We start from the raw sequence: 13,463 nt of genomic DNA on the forward strand, positions 1-13,463 counted from the left end.
AGACCAATCCGGCAATATCTCGTACAGGTGAAGATTAGCATACCCCACGGCCAGCAGTTCAACTCCTAGGAATATAGAAAGCCCGAAGAACCTTGGACACACGTGCCCAGAGACACGTGTATAAGAAGGTTCTCAGCAGTGACGCCTGTGACGCAGATTGGTCATCAGCAGAGGGGAAACGTGGCATAAGCACACAATGGAATGCTGCAGGCAGTTTAAATGAAGGAACTAGAGCTGTAGGCATTAAAGTGGATACATCTCAAACACATAAGGTTGAGACAGAAAAAGCACGTTGCAGAGTATGATGCCTCTTAATGTAAATGGTATGTAACAGTATACAATAAATAAACACTGCCCAAATAAACAACAGTATGTTAGGCACACCCAGTGTGAGAATTGTCTGTGCCAGTAGTTGCTTCTGGGCAGGGCATAAGGGCAATGGATGTGGGGGAGTGATCAGGAGACTTTAAATGTATCTTAAAAAAAAAAATTTTTTTTTAATGTCTTTATTTGTTTTGGAAACAGAGAGAGACAGAGCATGAGCAGGGGCGGGGCAGAGAGAGAGAGAGGGAGACACAGAATCCAAAGCAGGCTCCAGGCTCCGAGCTGTCAGCACAGAGCCCGACGCGGGGTGCGAACTCACAGGCTGAGATCATGACCTGAGCTGAAGTCAGACGCTTAACCGGCTGAGCCACCCAGGGGCCCCCAAATGTATCTTTTTTTTTTTTTTTTTTTTTTAAAGTTTAACGTTTATTTATTTTTGAGACAGAGACAGAGCATGAACGGGGGAGGGGCAGAGAGAGAGGGAGACACAGAATCGGAAACAGGCTCCAGGCTCCGAGCCATCGGCCCAGAGCCCGACGCGGGGCTCGAACTCACAGACCGCGAGATCGTGACCTGGCTGAAGTCGGCCGCTTAACCGACTGCGCCACCCAGGCGCCCCCCAAATGTATCTTTTAAATTTAAGTTCCTTTTTAAAAATATCTGAAACAAAATACAGCAAAATGCTAATACTTTATAAAGTTTGGTGACAGATACACAATATTTACTATATCACTCTCTTATACCATTTGGCAAGCTTGTAACATTTTCCTTTAAAAATTCCTATTAGAGAGGAGCCTGGGTGGCTCAGTTGGTGGAGCATTTGAGTCTTGATCTCAGCATCGTGAGTTCAAGCCCAGCGTTGGGCATGCAGCCTGCTTAAAAAAAAAAAAAAAAAAAAAATCCTATTAGAGGCATCTCACTGCTAAGCTGGGCAGGAGGGGTAGATAGATCCAGAAGTTCTCCACAACAGTGTTGTCCCTAAGAGAGAGTAGGTTCTCTGTGCCGGGAGGGGGAGAGGGGAGACAGCTGGCCCCAAGAGAAGAGGTCAGCCCCGGAAGTGGGTGACCATATGACCAGGAGTATCAGAGGCCGGTTGAGCCCAGTGGAGCCTTTGGGGTGACAGAGACGCATTCCTCACAGTAGGTGACGAGCTGGAGGTGGTGGAGAGAGGCTGTGCTCACCCAGAGAAAAGCAACAGGACCATGAGCTATCGGACAGGCGTGAAGATCATCACTCTTACGGAGGCCGTGTGTGGGTCTGACTTGTGCAACCGACCCAGAGCTGGTGAGTTGGGCAGCCCTTGCCGTCCCCGACCCCCGCACCATCTCTGACTTAAACTCGTCCTTCTCCTGATCCTGTCCCCACCAGCCCCCATGCAAATGCCCGTCTAACAAAAAGCCTTAGAAAGGCTCAAGTTCCCACAGGAGAGGGTAGGAAGCAACGGATCCATGTTGCTTGGTCATGCATGCCGTTTCCTCTTTCTGGACCTGGTGAGGAAGGAAATTGGCTAAGTCCAGACCAGTCACAATGACGTCAGTTAAGCGGAGCACCTGCGTTTGCACTGTTTCTTGTTCATCCATCCTGACCTCAAACTTCCATCTGTTGGCGGGGACTGAATCAGATGTTTATTTTCTTTCTTTTTTTTTTTTTTTTTAAATTTTTTTAACGTTTATTTATTTTTGAGACAGAGAGAGAGCATGAACGGGGGAGGGTCAGAGAGAGAGGGAGACACAGAATCTGAAACAGGCTCCAGGCTCTGAGCTGTCAGCACAGAGCCCGACGCGGGGCTCGAACCCACGAACTTTGAGATCCTGACCTGAGCCGAAGTCGGACGCTCAACCGACTAAGCCACCCAGGCGCCCCCAGATGTTTATTTTCAGGGAAGGGTCACTAGCATCATCTTGCTGTTAGATTTGCATAAGGAAAGCACTGCAGATAATATTCAAAATATTTAACGATATCAGTTGATGCATAAGGCACTGAGCAGTCAGAACAGACTCCTGGAGCACCCCCCTCCCACCTTAGCTGATGAATCTTGGGAACATAGGGTTCTAAAGAGAGAGTTGGCGGGGGGGGGGGTGGTGCCTGGGTGGTTCAGTCGGTTAAGCATCTGAGCATTCAGCTCAGGTCATGATCTCACGGTTCGTGGGTTCAAGCCCCGCGTCAGGCTCTGTGCTGACAATTCAGAGCCTGGAGCCTGCTTCAGATTCTGTGTCTCCCTCTCTCTCTGCTCCTCCCCCATTCATGCTTTCTCTCTCTCTCTCTCTCTCTCTCTCTCTCTCAAAAATAAATAAACATTACAAAAAAAAATTTTTAAGGAAATAAATAAAGAGAGAGTTGGGAGTGGCCAGGGGTCCACCAGCAAGCTTGGGGCAGCAGCTGTCAATTCAGTAATTTAGTAAGTAGTAAAACTATACCAGCCCCATTTCTAAGGCCATTTTATCCTGCAGGCGGTGACTGGAATAGTTGGTTAAACCCCATCCTGTACTTATGTGATACTGGGGATACAGAGGTGACCGGGCCAGCTTTGGGCCTTACCACTGGGCTTACAGTCCAGTGGGGTGGGAGTGGGGCTGAGAGACCCATCACCAGACAGTGACTGCTAAGATTAGTCAGCGCCAGGATGGGGAAACAGATCAGAGGGGTCAGAGCTGTAATGGGGAAACATAGTCCAGAACTTTCAGGGCTGAGATAAAGGAAACAGACACCAGAGTGATCGGGGCTGGGAGGCATGAAGCGTTGGGGCTGTGGGACCCTTGGGGGCAAATACTGGACTCAGGTCAGGGAAGTCTTCCTACAGGAAGCAATGACTAGGCTGGATCTTGAGGGATGAGTAGGAGTCAGATTATTAAAAAGACAGTGGGAAGGGTTTTCTGGGGAGAGCGACAGACACAAGGGTGGATGAAAGTAGGATGACTGCGGGGAGGAAGAAACCGGCAAGAGGAGCTTGTGCACCTGGCAGGGACATATTACACACGGCCTTCTAGGCTGCGGTGAGGAACATAGACCATCTGGGGAACAGTGGGAGGTCATGGAAGGGTTTTAAGCAGAGAGTGTCACCATCAGATTTGGATTGTTAAACAAATTATTCTGACCTCAGAGGGAGGCAATGATGGAGGGAGAGTAGATGAGGAGAGTCCAACTTGGAGTTGGCTGAGGCTGTCCCGATGAAGAAGAGGGCGACTGGATTAGAATGTCAGCCATGCAGATGGAGAGAAGGGGGGTGGATTGAAGAAGTGTTTAGCAGAGGGGGTGCCCAGGTGACTCCATCGGTTGAGTATCTGACTCTCGGTTTCGGCTCAGGTCATGATCTCGAGGTTTGTGAGTTCGAGCCCCACATCAGGGTCTGTGCTGACAGCGTGGAGCCTGCTTGGGACTCTCTCTCTCCCTCTGTCTCTCTGTTCCTTCCTCACTCATGCTGTCTGTCTGTCTCTAAATAAATAAATAAATAAATAAACAAAAAGTTTTTTAAATTTTTATTCATTTTTGAGAGAGACAGACAGACAGAGTATGAACGAGGGAGGGAGGGAGAGAGAGAGAGAGGGAGGGAGACACAGAATCCGAAGCAGGCTCCAGGCTCTGAGCTGTCAGCACAGAGCCTGACTCAGGGCCCGAACTCACGAACCGAGAGATCATGACCCGAGCTGAAGTCGGCTGCTCAACCAACTGAGGCACCCAGGTGCTCCCATAAATAAATATTCTTTAAAAAAGAACTATTGGGGCGCCTGGGTGGCGCAGTCGGTTAAGCGTCCGACTTCAGCCAGGTCACGATCTCGCGGTCCGTGAGTTCGAGCCCCGCGTCAGGCTCTGGGCTGATGGCTCAGAGCCTGGAGCCTGTTTCCACTTCTGTGCCTCCCTCTCTCTCTGCCCCTCCCCCGTTCATGCTCTGTCTCTCTCTGTCCCAAAAATAAATTAAAAAAAAAAAAAAAAAAAAACGTTGAAAAAAAAAAATAAAAAAGAACTATTTAGCAGGTAGATGAGCAGGACTTAGTGATGGATTAGACATGGAGGTTGGTTTGCAGTTCTGGTCATGATGGGATCACATGTATTGGACTAATCTGCCAGTCACAGCCAGAAAAGCTGGACAAATTATAAATAATTATTTGAGGTCACTGGAGAGCAGCAAATGAAGAGAGGAAGTTGAGATGCTACGATCCTTGAAATAAGGGAAGCACAGAAGTTGAGTTATGCAGACAAGCTGGGTGTTTCCTTGGGTGCACTTTCCAATTCACTGTTGAGGAGGAAATAGAACCCAAATAAGGGAGATCATCACTAGGCTGAGCAGACAAGGGTCAGAGTCTAGGGCTGCCAGAGTGTCTAGAAAATGAGTGGTAAAATCCTGGAACACATGGAACCACAGAAAAGGGAGTCCCCAGATTTGCAAATTTCTTTTAAGTCATTGGCAGGCTGTATGTGCATAGGGTGAAACTCCAAGAAACTCAGCAGAAAATAGTATCTGGGAAGTTACAGAACTGAGCAAAGATTCCAGCAGGCATATGATGCTGGAAAGACCAAAGTTGCCAAGTTGGAGAGAGAGAGGCCTTGGTAACCACCCCACGCTTTCCTCTCAGTCCACACCCGAGGCGTAAGGGCAAAACTGAAATAGACCAGCCCTAAAAATGCCTACATCTGATCGTCAGCAGGAAGAAAACCTACCCCTCTCGGGAAGAAAATAACATTATTTAGAGCCTTTACAAATTTTCATTGTGATGTCTGGCATCTAATCAAAACATACAAGGTACCCAGAAGAAAATAAAAAGGACCAATTAACAGGAAACCAAGAGAAAAATCCAACAGTAGAAACAGACCCGTAACGATTCAGATAGTAGAATTATTAGACAGGGAAATTTATTTATTTATTTATTTATTTTTATTTATTTATTTATTTATTTTTTTTAACGTTTATTTATTTTTGAGACAGAGAGAGACAGAGCATGAATGGGGGAGGGTCAGAGAGGGAGACACAGGATCCGAAACAGGCTCCAGGCTCCGAGCTGTCAGCACAGAGCCCGACGCGGGGCTCGAACTCAGGGACCGCGAGATCATGACCTGAGCCGAAGTCGGACGCTTAACCGACTGAGCCACCCAGGGGCCCCGACAGGGAAATTTAAAATAGCCATAATCAGGGCACCTGGGTGGCTCAGTCAGTTAAGCGTCCGACTTCGCCTCAGGTCTGATCTCACCGTTTGTGAGTTCGAGCCCCGCGTCGGGCTCTGTGCTGACAGCTCAGAGCCTGGAGCCTGCTCTGGGTTCTCTGTCTCCCTCTCTCTCTGACCCTCCCCCACTCGCACTCTGTGTGTCTCTCTCTCAAAAACAAACATTAAAAAGAATTTTTTTAATAAGTAAATAAATAAGCCATGACCAACAGAGTCCAAAAAATAGAGAATAGGATAAATTTTAGCAGAAATGTGGGTGTCCGTTTTTTAAAAGAGTCAAACAGGAAATACAGAATAGTGACTGAAATTAACAGCCTAATAGATGTGCTTAAAAGATGTGTGCAGTGCGGCAAAAGGATTAAAGAACTAGAAGACGGGGCAACTAGAAATATCCAAATTGATGCTAGATGCAGAGGATCAAGGAACCTGCCAGATGTCTGCCCTGGGGGACTGAAGAACTGGGCCACCTCAGAGATGTGGAATTCAGGAGCGAAGGACCAGTTTAGAGAAGATGGAGAGCTTCCCTTGGGGCATGTAGCAATTCAGGTGTTTGAGGGATAGTCAGGGGGCCTCCAGGAAGCAGTTGGGTGTACAGATGTGGAGCTCAGAGAGAAGTCCTGCCTGGAGTGAGTTCCCAGCAAACACATGGAAATGAAGTCAGGTCGATGGATAGCATCCCCATGGGAGAGTGCGTACCGTGAGAAATGAAAACTGCCCGAGACAGAGCCCTGAGGATCACCCACATTTAGAAGAATGAGATAGAAAAGTTCACTAGAGTGGTATGAGAGTGGGGACGGCAATCAAACCCAATGGTGTTTGTTGTTGTTGTTGTTTTCATGGAAGTTCATGTTGGAATTTTAGATATTTTTCTTTAGGGTTGGGGAAGATTTGGCTTTGGATGTAAATGATTCACCTAATTCCAGTAGCTGGCCTGCCAGTTGAGAGAGGGGCTGAGACCGTCCTCTCTCTGATGTAAGACTTGGCCCCAACTCAACTTGGATATTTGGGGTCAGGAAGGGGAGGGCATGCCAGGCTCAGGAATGGTGTGGGCCAAGGCCTGGGCAGAGGAAATGGCTATGGTGTTTCCAGGGAAAAATAATTCATCCTCTTGGCCTGGACCAGAAGGGGTGAGAGGCCGAGTTTTCACAGATCGATCAAGTGAGGCTTGGATCCCTGACACAACTGGGGAGTGTATTAATTATCTGTGGCCGCATTGCAGATTGTCCCAAAACTCGAAACAAAATTAAGCGTGTATTATTTCACAAAGTTTCTGAAGGTCAAGAATCTGGAAGTAACTTCCAGATGAATCTAGATGATTCTAGATGATTCTAGATCTTTCAGATGATGATTACACAGATGATTCTAGATCTTTCATGCAGGTGTAGTCAAGGTGACTGCTGGCTCCAAAGGGAGCTTCACTCTCACGGACGATGTGATCCCGTGACTTGGGCAAAAGGCCTCAATTCCTCGCCATGTAGACGAGTCCGCGGAGTATTTGAGTGTCCTAACAACGTGATAGCTGGATCCCCTCCAGACCAAGGAATCCAAGAGAGAGCCAGGGAGAAGTTGCAGTGCCTTTTACGATCTTGCACAAGAGTGATACTCCATCATTTCCGCAATATTCCTCTTAGTTATACAGGTCAGCCCCTATAAGGGCACGCATACCAGGAGCGAGGGGTCCTGGGGGCTCGGAGATTGGCTACCACAGGGAACGATAGCAGAGTTTTGATCAATTGTTGATTCATTCATTTAACAAGTATTTATTGAATATCTTCTCTGGCCCTGGCCCTGTGCTGGGTGGTGTTGGGACAAGTTAATGATGGAGACAGCCCCCCAGACATACCCTGCTGGGGATCCCAGGGAGGACCTAAAGTGGGCATGGCTGGAAGGGGACCCCAGAGGGGTACGTGATCCGGCCTGGGAGGTGAGGGAGGACTTCTTAGAGGAGGTGAAATTTGAGATGATGCCTGAAAAATGAGTAGGAGGAGACAGGGAGAGTAGGGAACAAGGAAGCCTGTTCTGCCTGTACCCTCAGGGGCTGTGGGAAGTTGTGGAGGGGTAGAGCCTGAGGTGCTAGTGGAGGGCGATGAGGCAGGAGAGGTGGCCAGGACGCAGACTTTGATGGGCCTTGAATGCCGCGCTGAGTAGCTTGGATTTTATTCTGAGGGCACCGGGGAGCCATGGAGGGGTTTTGCGCAGAGCAGAGGCAGAGTCGGATTCAAGTATTAGAAGCATCCTTCCAAGTTCTGTGCTGAGAGCTCAGATTCTGCGTCTCCTTCTCTCTCTGCCCCTCCCCTGCTCGTGCTCTGTCTCTCTCTGTCTCTCAAAATTGAATGAATGTTAAAAAAAAAAAAAATTAGAAGCACCCTTCTAGGGCTGTGTGGGGATGCGCTTGGTGGGGTTGGGGGGCAAGAATGGAAACCAGAAGGCCAAAGACAAACCTGGTGTTGAAGGCGGTCTGACCTGGTCATGGGGCTGGAAAGGAGGGGATGGATGCTAGAAAGATTCAGGAGGTGGGATGGGCAGGGCTTTGATGATTGGCTGAAGGGTGAGATGAAGAGGAATTGACGCTAAAGTGAGTCTTCAAGGGAACTAGATCTCCGGGACTCTCCCAGGGAGTCTCAGCCTCCCGCCCCTCCCCAAACAGGTCGGCCTCCCACCTTTCCCCGAACCCGAAGCCGTTACCTTGAATGTGTTTCCTGCGCCTCATCAGACCTGAGCTGTGAGAGAGGCTGGGTCCAGAGCCTGCAATGCCGCAGCCCTGGAGAACAGTGCCTGGAGGTGGTGACCCACCGGACCCTGGAGGGTGAGCCCCAACCTACCAGCAGCTCCTCCTCCCTGCTTTGTCCCGTCCCAAGGCTGCACTTAACAACCACCCCAGAATAACAAGCATTTAAGCAAGGCAGAAAGTTAATTCTGTGACACAAAAGTCTAGTGATCCGAAGTCCTGGGCCACTAGGACAGTTCTACAGTCACCAGGAACCCAGTTGCCTTCTCGTCTCTGCTTCCATTCTCAAGATTGCCTCATAGTCCAAGATGGCTGCCAGAGCTCCAGACCTCATGTCCAAGTTCTAGGAAGAAGAATGAGAAAAAGGGACCAAAAAATAGGCACTTTTCCTTTTGTGAGGGTTCTCCTTTCTGGAAGTCCCATAAAATCTATTTATATCACATTGGCCAGAACTCAGTCACATGACTACACCCGTGGCGGGTGGAAAATGTGTCTTTTGGCTAGATAATGGCTGCCCCAAATAAGATGAGGGTCCTGTAATGAACCGCGAAGCAGGAAACGGGCAGATGACTGCTGCTGTGGGCAAACCCAGTCTCAGCCCCCGGGCCAGTAGCCTGATCTCTCTCTCCTCTGCCCCCTACAGGCAGTCCAAGGGATGAGCACCACACCCGCGGCTGTGGCAACCTTCCTGGCTGCCCAGGCCCCACCGGCTTCCACAACAACCACACCTTCCATTTCCTGCGGTGCTGTAACACCACCAAATGCAACGGGGGTCCAGGTGAGGGGCAAGGGACGCGCGCCACGCGAGGCCTGGGGTCGGGGCAGGGAGGTGTACCCAGGCTGCTGCCACTCACTCGCAGGCCACCCCTCCTCTCCTAGGTCTCTCCGTCCTCAAAGATGGGTTGTGTGGGAATTCGATGAGCCCATCAAACCTTTACCAAGACCCATGCTTTATGCTTCCTAGAATCTTTCCACTGCTCACCTCCCTGGTCTGAGCCACCTGGAGCCCTTGCCTCCATTGTTACAGTAACCTTGCTGGCCCCCCTGCTTCCACTCCTGCACCCTACAGTCAGTGCCCAGCACAGCAGCAAGAGTGGTTTCTTAAAAATGTAAACCAGAGCAAGCCTGGGCCCCTCCTTCCTCAAGTCTCTGCGGCGACTTCCCCTTGCTCTCAGAATAAAATCCAAAGGCCGTCCTATGCTCTATGTGATCAGCACCTGTCTGCCTCATAGTCTGCACTGATCCAAACTCCATCCTGCCTCATGGCCTTTGCACATGCAGTGCCCTCTCCTCCAGGAACACGTCTCGCCCATGGGAGTTTGCCTAGCTGGCTGCCTTTCATTTGTCAGGTCTCTGCTTTGAAGTATGGTCCTCGGGGAAACGTGTCCCTGTCCCTCCCCTCCAGTGTAATCCAGCTCCTTCGTGTTATAAACCAGTACTGTCCAACAGAACTTCTCACAGTGATGGAAATGTTCTATATCCGTGCCTTCCAATATGGTAGCCACTGCCTCATCTGGCCATTGAGCACTTGAAATGTGAACTGAACTTTGAACTGTAGTTAATACGAGCTAACTTCAGTGTCCATGTAAAGAACCACACTTGGCTAGTGGCCACCATACTGGACAGGGTAGCTGGACTCTTTGGTCTTCCACAGCTGCTTGCCCAGTGCCTGGTCAGATGGGGGCTCAGGAGGAGCCAGGAGGTGGGATTTCTCTCAGAGGTTCTATAAAGAACCCGCCAGAAGAGAGTGCCGTTCAAATGCCTGACCACAAGGTGGCTCCAAGACATCTCAGGCTGCGAATTGACAGTTCTAGGGAGGTAATACCTGGAGGGACACCCCTCCACCCACCTGCCCAGACCCCCGTGCTAATTTCCTTGGTTTCTGTGTCCTTGTCTTCTTCCAAGTTGTGGAGCTTCAAAACCTGCCTCTGAATGGCCTCCAGTGTTACAGCTGTGAGGGGAACAGCACCCATGGATGTTCCTCGGAAGAGACTTCCCTGACTGCCTGCCGTGGCCCCATGAGTCAATGTCTGGAAGCCACTGGCAGTAATGGTGAGCCCCTCTAGGAGGCTGGGAAAGGAGAGTTGTGGGTGGGAGGCTGTGGGCTAGAGGTCGCCCTGATAGAGATGGGTCTTCCTGTGGAAAAGGTAGGACTTCCTTTGGGAGGGTGCAAAGTGTAGTCGGGAATTAGGGCTTCCATTAGGAAATGGGTGTTTCAGCAACAGAATGTGGGCTTCTCTGGGGGCGGGGCTTCCCCAAGTGGGTGGGACTTCCTACGGACATCGCGGGCTCCCATCCTGTGCCATCCTGGACCAGCCTCTCTATTCCAGTGGTTCTCCACGTTTTTCATCTCAAAATTTCCTCATTCTCTTAAAAACCATTACTTGTGTCCATGATCTCTGTAGATATTTACGGCATTAGAAGTGAAAAGTGAGATGTATTTATTAATTTATTTTAAAATAAAACTTCATCCCATCTGAACATATTTTTTATTTAAAAAAATTTTTTTAATGCCACTTTCCACAACGAAAACATTTAATGAGAAGACCGGCACTGGCCTACCGTTTTGCAAATATCTTTAATGCCTGGCTTAAGAGAAGACAGCTGGATCCTCCTATGGTTTTTTTTTTTTTCACGTTTTTTTTAACTTTTATTTATTTTTGAGAGACAGAGACAGAGCACGAGTGGGGGAGGGGCAGAGAGAGAAGAAAACACAGAATCCAAAGCAGGCTCCAGGCTCCGAGCTGTCAGCACAGAGCCCGACGCGGAGCTGGAACTCACGAACCGTGAGATCATGACCTGAGCCAAAGTCGGACGCTTAACCGACTGAGCCACCCAGGGACCCCAGGAGCCTCCTATCTGCTTCTGTATTCGGTCGGCTGCAAGATCACATATCCCAGGGTTTCTGGAAAACCCCACTGCACACGTAAAAGAGCGGAAGAGCCAAATGCTGTTTTAACATTATTATGAGAATAATTTTGACTTCACACTTCCCCTGGAAGGGCCCGAGGGACCACATTTAAATCTGCCGCTTTCTTCAGGTGGCACCCACCACAAGGTGGCATGTCACCTGGGGAGAATTCCAGGCCTAGCCCCAGGAGCTCACACAGCCTTCTCTCTCCTCAGGCCTGGGCAACCCAAGCTACACAGTGAGAGGCTGTGCAACCCCCTCATGGTGCCAAAGTCTCCACGTGGCTGAAGCCTTCAGCCTGACCCATCTCAACGTCTCCTGCTGTTCTGGAAATGGCTGTAACCATCCAGTCCTGGATCACCAGCCACGCACGGGGGGTGCCGCCCGGCGTGGTCCTGCCCACCTCAGCCTCACCGTCACCCTGCTTATAAGTGCCAGACTATGGGGGGGCACTCTCCTCTGGACCTGAAGCCCACACTCCCCCTGCCCTGGCTGGATCCAGGGGAACCCTTTGCCCTTCCCTCGGCTTCCAGCGCTGCAGAATTGCTGTGTGACCTCAGGCCAGTGTGGCGCCCTCTGTGGGTCTCAGCCATCCCAGCTGTCAAGACACCTGTCTCACAGAGTTGCAGAACCAGAGGAGAAAAGCTGGAGATAGGCTGCAGGCCAGCGGGAGAGGTCTTGTCACATTAGTATTGTTGCACCATCGTTGTTATTATTAATTAATATTTGTTTTATTTAATATTTTATACTGAAATAAAGATTTTTATACCAGTGAACAAGGCCCGATCTTCCCGTCTCTGTAGCATCTATCTTTGGGAGGATGAAGGCGGGGCGGGGGCACCTTTCCTCGAATCAGGGGTCACACTGCAGGACCGAGGCATTTGAGGCCCTAGCCTTGGGAACGATCCCATGTAGACTCCCACCCAAAGCCACCTCCACATCGATTTGTGGGCTCCAACTCGCTCACCCAAGCACTCACCTTCCAGTCTCTTCTCCCGAGCTCCAAAAGGTCAAGACTACTTTGTTGTTCTAAGGAGCAGCATCTGCCTCTCCCAGGGGGCTCTGAGACAGGAGATGAATGGGAGGGTTACTCTGATGGCCGGAGCTCCCTGGAGGCACTGCAGTGAGGAATAAGGAGGACAAGATTACATCTCCACTGATGCCCTGGTGGCAGGAGATAGAGGCTGGGTTATATTTCCTAGGATGCCTTCAGACTGACCGAGAAAAAGACACAAATATCATCTCAATGGCACTCTGGGGGCACAACATTGAAGAATCCCATGCTTGCTGAGGCAAACCCGTAGAGACAAAATTACATTCCCCAGCACCCTATGGCTAATGAACAAAAGGATAAGACATCTTCCAAGGTATCTGGGGCAGGTAAGGGACAGGGTTTCCTTTTAGGACCTCCTCTAATCACACATCACTGATGGTCATTGTGGTGGCTTAACGAGGTGGGGTGGCATCTCCAGCTCTTGAACGTGAGTGGCTCTGTGACTGCTTTGGCCAACAGAAGGTGGTCTGGAAGCTATGTCATGCCGTGTTCTGGGCCCAGGCTTCAGGAACTGGCTCTGGGGAAGCCAGCTGCCCTGTGAAAGTCCTCCTACACTGAGACTGCCATGCTCTGGGGACACCCACGCTATTCATACATGGATGCCATATGGGGAGAGAGCCCCAGATGTTCCAGCCAGCTCAGCCCAGACACCAGACAAGCGGGCAAAGGAGCGACCCCAGACATCGCGACCCCAGCTGACGTCATGTGCAGGAGAATCAGGACGCCCAGCTGTTTTCGTTTCCTAGGACTGCCAGAGTAACTACAAACTTTCGAAGCAGGTGGCTTCCAGCAACAGAAATTTATTCTCTGAGAGTTCTGGATACTAGAAGTTGGAAATCAAGGTATTGGCAGTAGATGTGCTCCTTCTAAAGTCGCTGGTGAAGAATCCTTCCTGGCCTCATCCTAGCTTCTGGGGGTTGCTGACAATCCTGGGTGTTCCTGGGCTTGGAGCCACACTACTCCAGTCCCTGCCTCTGTCATCACATGGCCTTCCTCTCAGTGAATGTGGCCGTGTGGCTCCAAATCTCTCTCGATCCCTATAAGGACACTGGGTCATTAGGGCGTCACACCCTAATCCAGTGTGACGTCATCTTAAATCACATCTGCAAAGTCCCTATTTCCAAACAAGGTCACATTCGTACCTCCTAGGGGTTAGAACTTCAACGTATTTCTCAGTGGGGACAGGGACACAATTCGATCCACACCACCAGCCAGCAGCGAGAGCCAAGGTTTGAGATATATGGCCCCAAATGAACCATCCCACCCCCCCCACAGCTGTTTAAGCCAGCC

General features: G+C 50.1%; 1 protein-coding gene across 2 annotated transcripts in view; it reads left to right on the forward strand.

Annotated features, from left to right (window-relative positions):
- The window catches only part of PLAUR (plasminogen activator, urokinase receptor), a 14,382-nt gene extending 2,477 nt beyond the window's left edge, over positions 1–11,905 (forward strand). Inside the window, exons 3-7 of one of the 2 annotated variants that reach the window (XM_058706246.1) lie at positions 1,468–1,608; positions 8,128–8,286; positions 8,852–8,986; positions 10,114–10,260; positions 11,335–11,905. In XM_058706246.1, coding sequence (XP_058562229.1) covers positions 1,468–1,608; positions 8,128–8,286; positions 8,852–8,986; positions 10,114–10,260; positions 11,335–11,588 — 836 coding nt within the window. In that variant the 3' untranslated portion in view covers positions 11,589–11,905. Of the gene's footprint in view, positions 1–1,464; positions 1,609–8,127; positions 8,287–8,851; positions 8,987–10,113; positions 10,261–11,334 lie in introns of both variants that reach the window. The other variant, XM_058706245.1, reaches the window with a different exon arrangement.
- The last annotated feature ends 1,558 nt before the right edge of the window (positions 11,906–13,463 follow it).

This window comes from Neofelis nebulosa, chromosome 17 (assembly GCF_028018385.1).
Source record: "Neofelis nebulosa isolate mNeoNeb1 chromosome 17, mNeoNeb1.pri, whole genome shotgun sequence".
Taxonomy (NCBI): Eukaryota; Metazoa; Chordata; class Mammalia; order Carnivora; family Felidae; genus Neofelis; species Neofelis nebulosa.